At 39.5% G+C, this 14356-nt stretch overlaps 1 protein-coding gene across 5 annotated transcripts in view; it reads right to left on the bottom strand.

The window, feature by feature from the left end:
* The window catches only part of SMPD3 (sphingomyelin phosphodiesterase 3), a 109906-nt gene that overhangs the window by 23900 nt on the left and 71650 nt on the right, over window positions 1–14356 (bottom strand). For all 5 annotated transcript variants that reach the window (XM_040645965.2, XM_046899561.1, XM_040645966.2 and 2 more), the window contains exons 2-3: window positions 12033–13657; window positions 1393–1468 (exon numbers count right to left, since the gene is read on the bottom strand). In XM_040645965.2, coding sequence (XP_040501899.1) covers window positions 1393–1468; window positions 12033–13370 — 1414 coding nt within the window. In that variant the 5' untranslated portion in view covers window positions 13371–13657. The remainder of the gene's footprint in view (window positions 1–1392; window positions 1469–12032; window positions 13658–14356) is intronic.

Genomic DNA, 14356 nt, shown 5'->3' with positions numbered 1-14356 from the left:
GGCAGCTTTGCTCCCAAGTCTGTCTCTGCAACAGAAGCACTGTAGGAGGAATGGTAGCTGTCTGCCTGGGTTAACCTAGACGTACTGTAGAGCATAGATTCAAAGTTCTGCGTTTCTGAGTTGTCTCAACCTGCAGCGTACATTCTGTCTTCAGCTAGTCCAAAAGGGCTGCCTGGTGCACTGCAGCACTCACTCAGGAGCCCAAGGGTCATGTAAGTAAAACTAAGGATATGCATTCCTCCCTTTGCACAAAGCAAAGGCTTTTAAATTTGACTGTTGCTTCATTACTACACCTGTTGTAAAACCTGGAACTAACAGTTTTTATGCTGAAGATAGGAGAGAGACATGGAATATTTTACATAGACATTTAATTAACAAGTACTCAGGCCAACAGCTAAAATGGAGAAACTTCACTTCAAAACACATGCCTAAGAACACTAAAAATGAAACAGAATGACCAGAAGTTACTAACTTGTCCTGCCCTCTCTTTCCAGAGTTGGTTTGTAAAATGGAGATAAGGTCACTCTTTCTGGTTCTGCCTACTGACAAGAGAAGAAGAGCCAAGTGTTGAGGTGCTATCATAAGAAAGGTCATACAAGTTTTTGCAATGGTTAAGGAGGAAACAAGCCCAGCCACAACCTGATAACCTACATGAAATTCCAGTCTGTGTATAATGGGCGGTGGAATCCACATATCTCACAGTCAGACATCTGCTATTAAAGGGTATCTCATTCTTTTGTGTTAATTCAGTGAAGATTCTTAACAAATCCTTCCAAACCCCGCTTAAGTGTTATTCTGTCTTATCTTTAAGGATCTTAGAAAATGCTGTTTCACAAAACAAAGGACACACAATGTGCTGGTTCATGCTGTAATGGATGTAACAGTGGGACTGTTTTTAAAACACGTCTAAGAAAAATTTTGAGCAATAGTTGAAAATTCATATATAAACAGCTGTTTATGTATGAAATTGGCAGGTAAAACCAGGGAATTTAGGCTTTTTTCAACCTCTGATTTCTGATGGGAATAACTGCTTGTATAACTTTAGTTTATATGCTGGTAGCCACCATATGGGTTCATAAATACAACTAATGGTGACAGTAATGTATTTGCTGAAGTAATGGTATTTGGTTAAGAGAGTGCAAAGGGAAGAAGAGTTCTCAAGGGAATTTTTACAGTGCATATCTTGTAATACTTAATTACTCCAAGACAAAAAATGCAATGACTTTGTGAAGTATTTGTTTACTTTTCTTTTTTCTTCAGTCTTTCACCACTGTCCTCAATGCACACTGCTCTTTGTGGGAAACACTGGATGAGCAATGCTGGCAGCTTTTGCACAATACCAGTTGTAGCATAGAAAGGTGAGAAATTGTGAGAAGCAAATTAGGACAGTACCTGCAATAGCTTGCAAGTGAGTGCAGGAAATGTATCCCACAATTCTTTGGTCCTGAGGTGTACTTCCCACTTGCACCTGTAAGGAAAGGAAGAAATAAAAAGGTCCTTAATGGAGGAGCTCATACATCTGCACTACCAGCGCCAGTGGTGCAGTGCTCACACACAGCACCGGCCTATTTCTCCATTTTTTCCACCTAGCTCCCTTTCGGAACACAGAAACCCCCCAGGAAACACCTGATCGTCACACTTGGCATTGCTGAGGTCCCATTTTGCATCTAACACACACACTCCTTCCTCATCACCACTGGTTCAAAAAAAAAAAAAAAAAAAAAAACCGTGAGCCACCATCACACACAGACAGCTTTGTCACAGTTTTGTTTTTCAGTTGTCGGACAACTGAAAAAACAAGAAAACTAAGAACCATCTGATCAGTTCTATAACTGGAAAGCTGGCTTTGAAGCAAGTGAATTTAGAAGTCATTTGTACTTACCAATGCCTTGTTAACTTTCAGTTTTTTGCCCAGCTAGAAAAGCATGCAATAAACATCTTGCGTTTTTCTGTCCTCATGTTTGTACCATCTGCATTTAGACAGATTCCAAATCAATATTGATGGTGTTCTTAGTGCTGTTTCCATAGAGTTACCTCCTTCACAGAGGCTGAAGGCAGAGGAAGATGAGGAAGATGTACACATCAGTGTTGGATTTACCTCCAAGCCAGAGGATTCTGTTAAACTCAAAAGAATGTAGCAAGATCTCAAAGAATACAGAGATCTGCTGGATGGCTGTTACTGAGCACTGCAGGAGTTTGTCTGTGCAGAACTCTTCCTCCCGCTGGCTGCTTTGATCTGAATCTGTCACAGTGTCAGAGGTGAATTAGAAGGAGTATCATTCCAATTTCTTATGCATCCTATGTCGTTTCAAGAGAAAACTGGGAAACCATTTGTTTAAGTCCTCTACTATCCAGGGCAGGCAGGTGTATGATACTGTTATCAAACTTAGTAACTCAGAATCAGATTTTGACATGAAAAACTATCGTAAAGTCTACTGGTTTACAAATTTGCAATGACTCCTTCTGCAGCAAAGAATTGTGCATGTGATACATCTTCCATTGTTACTTCACATAACCACGCTGAAAATACTGCGTGTAAAGTTCTGTCTCAGAGCAAGAACGTGCTTAGAATCCTCTTAGTGCCTAATGCAGATGGAATCATTTTCCAGAAAAGCATGAAACATTTAAGTCTAACAGCTGAATGTGCAAATATAAGTTAGAGTCATTTGAGAAAAAGAAATCAACTCAAATTGGCTTTAGAATTTCCTGTGCAGCCTTAACGGAGTGCTTCAGAAGACCTCGTACTCATCAGCAAATTTATGGGGTGTAGCACCACACACCCATTAATCAGAAATAAGAAATGCAGTGTCCCGGTATGTGCATATCTAAACTGAAATGGACTTGGGATCTGTAGCTCTCCAAGAACAAGAAGAAATGCCCTAGACAAACTACAGCTGCCTGCAGGTGGGTGGGCACAACACACACCACCCGGGGCTGCCACCAGAGGGACAGCACCCCTTGGCTGTGCAGTTGGTAGGAACAGAATACACCTCTGAGGGAGACGGGAGAGGTGCTTTCATGAACATTGTTCTAATTTAAGAACCAAACCAGAACAAAAAAGCAAGAGCAGAAGACATTAGCATAATTCATTAACATAATTAGAATTTCTTTGGAAAGTGCCAGAATGGAAGTATATCCAAAGCAGTTCATCTCCCAGATTTCCCATTTCCTCCAACTTCTTTGACTTGTGGGTTTTATTTTAAGTGGCAGTATTGATATAAACAGCCAAGCAGAGTCATTTTGAGTATAATTATAATGGAGGAAAATATAAATACGGCAACTACTAAGAGAGAGAAAATAAATATTCTTGCAGCCTCTTAGTCAATTCCGAGCTACAGGAAAAATATAAATACATTAAATATGGTTTGAAATAAAATAGTAATAAAAATTTGATTATTCAGTCTGTTTTGGTATTTCACAGATGAAAAAGGACAGTGAGGAAAACTACTGGACCTCCCAAATACTACAAGCCCTGTAATTTTGTGCAGAAACGTTCCTTTGTGTGGCCAAGTGCTGTAGCTACATTTAGAATACTCAGTTTTCAAGGCTATATTATGTTGTGGTGACTGCCTAACCAACTTCGTGGCAGTCCTGCAGGAAGAGAACACCCACTGTTCACTTCAGCCTGCAACGTGGAACTTGGCAGACAGGTTCCACTTCCACCAAACCAGGTCAGCACTTCACAAGTAAAACATACTTCTTGCTTCCTAGTACAGAAGGAACTTCTAAATTCATATTTACATAGAAAATATGTGTAAGTAAATAAGCCAGAACAGTTCATTCCTCATAAGCCTAAACGTAGGTTGACTTCATTTGGTCTACATTAGTAGATCAATATCAGTAACAGATTTATATACTTTTTTTTTTTTATAGGGCAGTATTCAGATATCGCATTCTAAAGTCTTAGATGTATTGTGGACCACTTTGCTATTTATACAGAAATGTATAGTAAAGTAATACCTAAATCTATGTTCCCATTTTTTTAAAATAGGTCAATCATTACAAGAGGAAAAAGTCATATGTGGTATACTGTTAAACTCTGAGTTATGCTGAGATTTAGTAGTGTCTCTTGTACATTTTCTGGGTTGACAAAACTTCTTCAATATTATTACACTGAAATATGCAAAATTCTAATTCTCATTCTTACTACATTTGCAAAGGTTAAGTAATCAAACTACTCAAACTTTTGGAAACGCAAAAGCTGGAAGTGCATTCTGATCTCTGTTATAGCACTGAACATCTACGTTCTCGTAGCTGCTGTACGGGAAGAAGCTCTCTGCAGATGAGAAAGAGGTGTTTTTCCCTTAAAAAAACCTACTAAGTCTGCTATGGTTGTATTTGTGCCTGGAAATCAAAACGCCAGTTTCCACGGCAACATATTTACATTACTTCCCTGCCTGTGAATTAAATAAGTGCAAAAAACTGACAGCTCTAGATTTTCTTTTCAGTCAGAGGAGACTGACATCAAATACTTTTCATTAAACGATTCCTTATCACTTTATGCCACAGAGCATTAGTAGAATGCATTGCAGATACTGTGCTGACACTGTCATGTACAGTGCAAAATTGTGTAAATTCCTAGTGCTGTGTATTGAAAGCTTCTCCAAGACAGAGTACTACTGTGTCCTCCAAGTGGATGGGTAGCAGGTAATAAATAGTGTTCATGCAGGAAATCAAGTCAGCAAGGCTGCCCTGGAAGGATTCTTGCTGACAAATTTCTCAAGTAGCAACAGTTGAAATTTTACTGCTAGAATGAAGGAAATAACTTTGAATCCAATCACATTATTTGCTGTCATGGGAATTTACTGAGCTAACTGGAAAATCTTGCACATTTCATGTTTACCATTCTCCAGTATAAGAAGTATACAGAGCTGTAAACGTGACAGGTATATTATCTTGAACAGTTTACATCTATACACATCTGTCCCAGTAGTGCAAAACAGCTCTATTCTATCTGAGTCTCAGTAGATATGTAAACAAAGGAACAGGGAAACGCTACCTAAACACTGGGGGCATCTTAGTACCAGCTCAACAAATAGCTTCAAATCTGCCATTGCTATGTTAGCAAATTATCAAATACCTGGAAGTAAACATTCTTTTATGCTTAAAAATTGAGGCTGTGCCATTCAGAAAAAAATCACACTCAATTAAAGATTCAAACAAGATTCTTAAACACTGTCCAGTGACATGTAGACAAAATAAAAGAGTTTGCTAAGAGGGAAGCCATCTTTCGTGATGTTTTGTAGAAGCTTCACAGCACCTGGAGGTACGTAGCCATTCTAAAACAAGTAGGCAATTTCTCAGCTCCTGTGTGTGCCCTCTAATATGAAGGGTTTACATACATACATGTTTAAAGGATATGCCATTGCCTTTTCCTTCATGGGAAGGAAACTCGGTGTGCAAACCAGAAAAGGACTAAGATTTCGGCATACTAGAGAAAGAACTGAAGAGTTCATCACGCCACAGTCAGCATGCAGCCAGAAAACCCAAAGGTAACATTAGGAACTATTCAGGGAGATGGGCTGTTACACAGAACAGCTGTAGCTTTCACCATTATGATTCAATTACCTCTTGGTCTGTAGATGAATCACACCATTCATTTTATCAGAGTATTTGACAATTAAATTGTCAATTCTGTCAATAGAACAAATGTGAATTGTAGTACTGATTCCTGCTCTACTCTTGTGAAGAAGGCATGTCTCCAAAGTGTATAGCTCTATGGCAGACAAGTTTGTGGCCATATCATGAACTGAGCTAATGATGTTCTTATTATGAATTAAAACTGGTCAGGCTAAAAAGGAGACCTGCATGTTCCACGGAAAAAAAAAAAACAACCCTCTCCTTTGAAACAAACTCTTGAGGAGCAAGAGTGTGCCCTGCTATCTGTGCAGGGGCCTGAAGTTACTTCATCAAAACACCATGGAGAATAGGATCAGGGTACACAAACAGACTTTACAGTAGATGTGATAGTGACATATTCCCACAGAAACACTCGTCTTGCCATACGTAGCCAATATTAGTAGCATTAAAAATATGTGAGGAGAAGTTTAATGAATTGTTGCAGATAAAGCAACTGTATGCACACAGGGGCAGTGTTTCTGAACGCTTCTGGTTCAGGCCTGGTTTGATGCTTTGAGACAGCTCTCCCATTTCAGCTGCTAGGAGAATGTCCTAAGACATCCTGTGTAAATACAGTGAGTAAACTGTAGCATTAAGGAAGAGAAAAAAGAAATGGACAATACAGCTTTCCTCTTTCAACTTTTCTGTAGTCTCTAAGATAGTATCAATTCCTCATAGACTGATTTCGTCCCTTCACCTCCATTTTAGCAATTTTCCAAGGCTAAGAGGAAAGTCAGCACCAGGCTGACTTTAGGGCAGTCAAACTGCCCTAATTCCCCTTCTGTTCAGAGATGATGCCAAGGAAAACTTGCAGCTACTTATACAATTCAAACATTCTTGTCCCACAGAGGTGATTCAGATTAGAGGTAACTTCCAAGAAAGATGTCCTTTATTCCTGCACCCTGCCCTCTTTGTTGTAGTTATTTTTGGTGAGCATAGAGCCATTGCAAAACCATGTGCCCTGTATTAGCACATTGACAACTCTGCTTTTTGCCTTCCGGGATATGTAGTGGCTTCTAAAGAAGATATATTAGTTAAATTATTAATATATGAATATCAGTATACTTAAGCATATTAAATAACTTTTTTAAAAGGTTTTACATGTTAGAGATGAGCACAACATTCTGTTTGGTGCTCTGCAATTCTTTCTAGCCACAGTAGCGCTTGATTATTTCATTCTGTTTTTTTGTAGCTGTTATGTGACAACAATTGCTGCTCTAGCAGCTGAGAGAATTAGCTATTTGGCAAAGCTTCATTAAGTTTATTTTTGAGGGAAAGTGGCTGTAAATTGGTGCCATGAATGAAGGGCTCTTCCTCTTCTGAAAAGGATAAAGCCCACAGGCTCACTCTCTCCAACCTGCATTTCATCCTCCACGGAAGTTTTAGCATGTCCCTACTAATGAAGGAGAAAAAGGTCATGATTAATAGCTTAAATTATATCAAAGTGAAGTAAACAAGTAAAGTATCATGGGTAGAGTTACCTCTACTTTAAAAAAGAACACCACAAAAAACCTCTCAGCAAGTTTATTGGACTCTGTCCAATTCTTACATTAACATTTTAAAGCAAAAACTGAACATGTGGAAAATGTTTAGGTTACCCTCCTAAGTTAAATGGAGTGGCTTTACAGTTATCTAAACAAATTCATGAACAGCACTAAACATTTCTTTTAACATCCTGGGATAACCTGAATATGGGACAGCTGATCAAGGAGAAGAAAATCTGAAAGCTCTAGATGATCTCTTACTGGCCTCAGCAGCCATCCTGCTTTTCTGTATAGGTTGTGCAGCTGCATAAGTTAGCCCTTTGTAACCACAACACAATAAATTTGCTACAAGAATGTAAGGAAAGCTTAAATGACTCAAGCAGAATTTACATGCATCAGTAAAATACAAAAGAATCAGAGAGGGTAGTTCAGGGAACCATAGCACCTCTTTTGAGAGCAAGGCTAGGTTTGCACGTTGCTAGGTTTCCTTTAAAACAAAGAATAATAACATGTTCTCTGCACAATTACTGTAATTCCTGTGAACAGCATTAATTTTCAGAGAATTTTAAAACTAAATCTGTTAATAAGCTTAGGAATTAATATTAATTAAACACAAGTTCTTTCAGAAATTGAGCAAAACCCACAAGACTTACAATTATTCCTTTTTGATTCCAACAGTATATAATTCAAACTACCCACATAAGACTGTGGTTTTGCTTTTGCTTTATGTTATAATACTGTGCTTTAAGTCAGAACTCTTACTTTTGCTAAAACTGTTGCTCTTGACAGATGCCATTACAATTTAAGGGTAGGGAAGAGGTAAAATTTGTCTGGAGAAGTTTTATTAGGTAGGTACATCTGAAAAAACCTGGACAGACTCTCCAATCCGGGTGCTCAACAGGTGAGGTTATGGGTGATTTTCTGCTTTTATTACTCTGGAGCCCCAAGCCTGCACAGCATCCCTGACAGCAATATAAGTAAGGACATTGTTCCATACTACTAATACTACCTGAAGATAAATGTTAAGATTTTTAAACCTTCTAGTAATTTACAAGCTGGTGCTCTCACTAACACATTTAAACTTGATTTGACTGCAGTATCATAATCCAATTTCTGCAAGGGATGTGTCTTTTTAAACTCCCTTTAAATTCATCAGAAATACTGAGAATTAAAATTATGTACTGTCAAACCAACAGCTGCAGAAAACTGAGACTGCTGCAACATGCTATATATAGTTCCATGCAAGCTCGTTTAGAATCCCCAGCCCAGGATAGCATCTGTGTCACTCACACTTCCCTCCTCTGTCTGTAGCAGAGCAGCCGTAAGAGACAGTAAGATATAAGACCCACAGAGCAGGCTCAGGGGTTCTTTTCTTAGGTATTTTAAATTAATGTGAAGCGCAACACTAGAACATAGAATCACGGTGGAGTCTCCCAGGGGCCCTGACTGTCCAAGTGTGAAAATGGATTGGCTGATTTATATATTTGCTGACTTCTCCTCCGAGCCTTCAGCAGCAAGAACAATGGTTCAGCACTTCAGACACAAAATAGTCACTTAGGTTACGTTTCCCCCTTATTATATGCTATTTTTTTTTTCTGTGACTGTGTTCCTCATATGTCCCAGTGAGAACCTCTTATACCGGACACAGAAACACTGCCAGAGTTTGAAGAGATCAACGTGTTGAATATAAATTAGTCCTCCACTAATGCAGAAAATGGGCTTTACACAATAGCTGCTCACAACTGTGTCATCCTGCTGCCTTCATCCTGACCTGGAGAACATGCTGGAAGAATCCTGCTAGAAGACTAGCAGGATTCCTTTGATAGCTCTTATGTAGCATGAAGTCATTAGCCTGTAATTTGCTTCCTTGTCTGGTTTGTTGCTGTTGTGACACCCCAGTTGTTAAAACCAGATTCACATCACCTGACCTTCCTGGGCTGTTGCTTCTCCTTCTGTTAAGCAGATAGTGACCTTTCTTTATTATGCACTTAGAGACATATGAATGAAAGCAGTACATAAGAGCCAATCATTATTACAGCTACTAATAATAACCCTTGAGCTGGATAAGTCTCTCAGGTAAAATAATTGTGTGTGACTAAGCAAATCTTTCAAATCCTTCCAAATCTCAACCTGAACTTTACAATCTAAATTGTAAAGACAGAAAAGATGGGGGCAGTAGAAACTGTCCTATTCACTGGAAGCAGAACCTATTCCAAAAGGAAAAAACATAAGACAGAGACCCCTGACAGCAGGTACCTGTTATGTGACACAACTCTCCCAGAACAGCTTTGCCTTTCCATTCAAAATAATTCTATTTGCATTGAAAGTTTAATTCTGAGATTTTTTATTTGTCTCAATAGTTACATCTGTAGCAAGGAGATAAACAGTACTCATTAAATGATAATCATTTCCTTCTCTGAACATTCCTCTGAATTTAGATGTTGGGTCTTCTCTGGGGTTCTGAGAGATTTTAATAAAGGTTTCGTCCTCCCAGAGAGAGGAAACAAGGTGATTTTATCTGTATTTTCAGAATGTTCAGGTCTCCCCTCACTTCCTTTTCACGCTTTTTTAAGCAGCATAGAAAATAACTGGTCCTTTACTCAGGGATGACAGCTATGCAAGAACAAGCTTCTAAAGCATACTACAGAAACAGTACTCAAGTAACACATTTCCTACTCCGGAAATAGGAGCACTGTGCTTTCCACCAGAGTCATAAACTTAAAGAATTTGCATGGGTCAGAGACAATTAGCACCACGCCACTACTGAATGCGAGGCACTTAGGATGATGGCCTATTTTTGCAAGGCTATATTGCTATTCTCGAAATCACACTAAGATAAACTCTAATGTAGAATTTGATTACAGCATATACGTAGAAAGTAATGCACGAGCTATCCTTGGCCAGTAAAAGAAGCACCTAAAAGCAGTGATACAAGCTGTCTGTTTGGAACAGCAGAGTACTGGCCAGAAGGACCCCGTGCAACCACTCTCACAGTATGACCATGGTTGGCTTGCTGCTGTCCCACTGTAAGACCTAAAGAATTCTGAAGTGAAGGAATTGATTCTCAGTGACTTCAAAAACAGGCCAGACTTTCTGCTTACTGTAGCTTTTGTTTCGGGACTCCACACACACATGCAGTTACTGATTAAGCACTACATCAAGAACAACAACCTTCAAACCAATTTTGTTTCAAAGCTAAAATAGATCATTCTTACTTCATTTTTTTTTTTTGGTCAAAGAAGGAACTGACTACTCATACCAATGCACAATTCAGAAAAAGCCATTTCATATCAGGACAAACTCAGCTCAAAATTAAAAATATTTTATGTATAAGATGCAATAACTCAGTATGACACAGATCCAAGGTAAAACAGTCTTTTAGCTGGGACAGAATTTTGTGATATTTAAGAGATGGTAGTCATTTTTGAATCTTCATATTAATTGGTCCCTATTCCCTGCTTAACTGTAACATTATTTAACAACTTGAATCCCTAATTAAGTTCATCATCCCAGTGGAATTTTTAAAAGAGGCTTAATTTTCTGCAAAAGAAATGGAGACACTGCATTGTGCCTAGTAGGGTAACAAATCATTGACTCAGCAATAGGCAGCTGAAGGCAGATTGTTTTTAATCTCTTAATCCGTAATATATGCATATGCTGAAGGGTAGCCTTTCTGACCCTGGTATGCTGCACAACACGTGGGTGTTTTTTGCACACAGCACTTCATGATGAAAGAATAAACTTCAACTGGTTATAAAAAGAGTACAGTACAGATCATTTAGATCCAAATTTTTGGAAAACCTGTATTCAGATATGGACAGGCATTTGTTTATGCTATATACTATCATCAAAGAATGCAAGAGCTAATACTTGCATTTTTATGCAACTCACGATAAGTTTTTTTTTTTTCAACTTTCTTACAAACAGGAGGTACAAGAACTTGTTAACAATGCAAACTCTCAATGGCTAGTAACAGCTCTTATGGAGGATTAGCGAGCGTATGCACTAAAAAGCACATAAAATTTGGAATACTTGATATACGTGGCTAGCATTAGAAAAAAGTCCTGTTTGTAATGCACTTCACTAACCAAAAGCTTAGACAAGCCAGCAAACCTGAAATCCATTTTCCTAGGAGATGCTCAGATCTGTCCAGCTTCGGTTCTACAGATTTGGACTTCAGCACAAAACTTTTGTTTGTGGTTAACCCCAAAATAGAAGGGTTTACTTTCCAGTTTACGAAGACCACTACCAGATTCTTCTTAGAGTTCAGCATGAATAGCTATTAGCCTTGGAAAAGCAAATCACTGCATGCAGACATTTATTTCTGCTCTTCATGGTTTATAGAAGCATAACCCCAGACTTCCTGTTCTCACTACTGTTAGTTAATTTAAGTAGACTTTTTAATGAAGCAGAAAACCTGTGTGCTTCCCAGTGTCCCAAGTATTTTTTGTTTACTCTTCTTCATTTGCCGCCCAAGTCATTATTTTGCTAATGAGGGTAACAGCCACGCATTTCACTGCAACTTTTATCTTACTTGCTAATAGACTTCTGATTGCTCTGATTCCCTCATGAACACATAATGCATGGCCTAGCATCTGACAGTAATGCCCACTGTGCTGTACTCGTGTTACGAAGTTTAGAACAGGTGTGTTTTATTGATGAGATTTTTGCAAAAAGAAACTAAAATTCCACAAAAATTACTTCAAATTTTGGCACTTAAAATGACACTCTGGCCTTACCTCCTTCATTATTCCATGCACATCCAACACTTCAACATTTTATCTGGGCCATAAAACTTATATGTAGGTTATATCAGGTAATCTAGACCTGAAAATTGCTTTCTTCAAACAGAAACAACTGAGAGAAAATAACATAACTCGTCACATGTGTGGAGTCAATATTTATGGCTCCAAAAAAAAAGGCTCTTACCTTGAGAAACAAGGCTCCCTTGGAAGCCAAGGAGTCCGTTCCTTTTCCATTGGGATAACAGTGATAGGCAGCATCCATAACAGGATAGCGGCTGGCAAAAAGTAGACCACTGTTCACAAACTTAAAGCTACAGCAGGCATGGCAACCGTAGACCCCAACATCGTAGACAATGTATTCAAAATAGTGATGAAGCTGCTCTTTCAATTTCTCTGCAGCTCTTTTGTCAAACACTTCCTGCAAACACAGAAAGTCCAGGTTGGCAGGGAAGAAAGCAGAGATCTCATGATCAAAGGTCTCATCCGTATGTTTCTTTTTCCGTACTGAAGTCTTCTTCATGATTGAAGCTTTATAGAGGAGCTTGTTGTTAACAGTGCTTTGGTCCACTGTCCCATCTCCAACACGAACCTTAACTAGTGACTCTCTTGAGGCAGAGTAGCTGTCTAAACTGCCAGAATCTCCATCCTTCTGTTTGTGGTTAGGCGTTTTTGAGATCTCTGTGTCGCCTTCCAGCGAGTGTTCTGCTGTGCCGCTCGCATTAGCCTGGCCATTGACAACGTCTGTTTCTATGTCTGACACGTGGCCGTTATCCTCTCCATTTATGCGGACAATGCAAGTGTTTTCCTCTCCTTCATTCAGCTCTCCAGATCCAGCTTTATCATCTCTACCATCCTCACTGTTGTTGGAGCCAGAATTGTCTCCTTTGTACTCCATTGATGTTGTCCTTTTCATGCCAGCATTAACAGTACGATTAGTGCTATCTCCACCCTGGGGGGACACCAAGCTGCTGAAACTTGCTGCACTTATGGACGTGTTGGTAGGAGAATCTATATATATTTTGATCTGTGGTCTGCTTGCCCCATTTCGGATCCTCCGGCCAATCTCTTTAGCCCTAGCCTGCGTATTGAAAACATTATTAAATCTTGCCAGAGAATCTGGCAGCAGGCAAACGTTGGCACTGCCAAAGCAAAAGCTTTTCCCATTCCCTGCAGCCTTCCACTCACTGAGCAGCGCAGCTCCATTGGCATGGCTCTTGTCTTGTAGTCTGGAGTAGATATATGGCCTTCTGGCTGACTGGAGGGGGGACCATAACAAGAAGCCTATCAGAGCAAAAGGAAGAGAGGCCACCAGCAGTGCCAGGTAGATGGGAGTGGTGATAATGATGCAGAGTGCATGGAAATAGCATGGATCGTCTGCTCGTTGACGTTTTTCGTAGGTAGTTGGAACAAAAGAGGCCACAAGCCTATCTGCAAACCAGTAACATGGGAAAATTAGGCCCCAGGAAAAGGAATGCAGAACTGACAGAAAGCTGTTGGGAAATGGGGAAGTATATAAAACCATTGCAACTTAGTTATGACAACAATTCAGGGCCTACTACATGGTGTCACTGTGTCAAGCATCCATAGCAACACTGGGGGAAGTTTGGGGGAAAAAAGGTCCAATCAGGAGTTTGTTTCTTCCAGTAAGAGTCAGTAACAAAACTGTAAGAGCACCATTTCACTGTGTTGGAGTAAAAAGAAAAGAAGGCCACGGTTTCTGTTTGGCTTTTTGGCATCTGTATTCGTCAAAGCATGTCATTGTTCACTGGACGCTGCCATAATGAAACGCTCCAGAGGCAAAAAGAAAATCTGTAAGAACAAGAGACATAATACGTATGTAACAGTTACTAAAAGTTTAAAGCAAATTTTCTCATACTGATATCCCTTGCAGTCTAAATTATTTCCCTTTTTTATTTAATTTAGAATTTTCAGCAGTGTGTTACAGACCATGGGTCTAGAGCTGCTCCGACTACAAGAGACTGGTATTTCTGTAAGCTATGAGAGATGCTCTGAAAATAATGCCCCCTGTTTTATTATGTTGGCCCTGGATGCCAGAGGCAGATGTTGGTCCTCAGTAGAAGGTGAACCTTCCCACTAGTATTCTTTTACATTTTGTTGCCATGAGACAGATGGCAGCAGAAGGGCAGTATGATAAAATGGCATATGACATAAAAACACACATGAAGCATCAGTGAGGAACTGAATTCCTCTGTGCAGAAAAAATGGCACCCACTGACATTTCATTGATGCTCGCTGAATATTTCTGGGGAAAGAGCAGTGGATGTGAGCACAGCGAGGCAGTGGGTGGTGTGTTTCAGCAGTGGCGACAGCAACAGTGGTCACCTCTGATGGTGCACGTTTTTATGAGCGCAGCATGCAGGCTCTTGTTCATTGCTGGCAAAAATGAATAGCTACTGGCAGTAACTATTTGTAAAGTCACGTCTTGCGGCTGAGAATCTGCTCTATCACACAGCGTTACTGTGCTCTTTCTATCTGTTGTAGTTTCCA

The sequence above is a fragment of the Gallus gallus genome, chromosome 11 (genome assembly GCF_016699485.2).
Source record: "Gallus gallus isolate bGalGal1 chromosome 11, bGalGal1.mat.broiler.GRCg7b, whole genome shotgun sequence".
Taxonomy (NCBI): Eukaryota; Metazoa; Chordata; class Aves; order Galliformes; family Phasianidae; genus Gallus; species Gallus gallus.
Note: the sequence above shows the minus strand (reverse complement) of the source record. Positions and strands in the feature narration are given on the sequence as shown.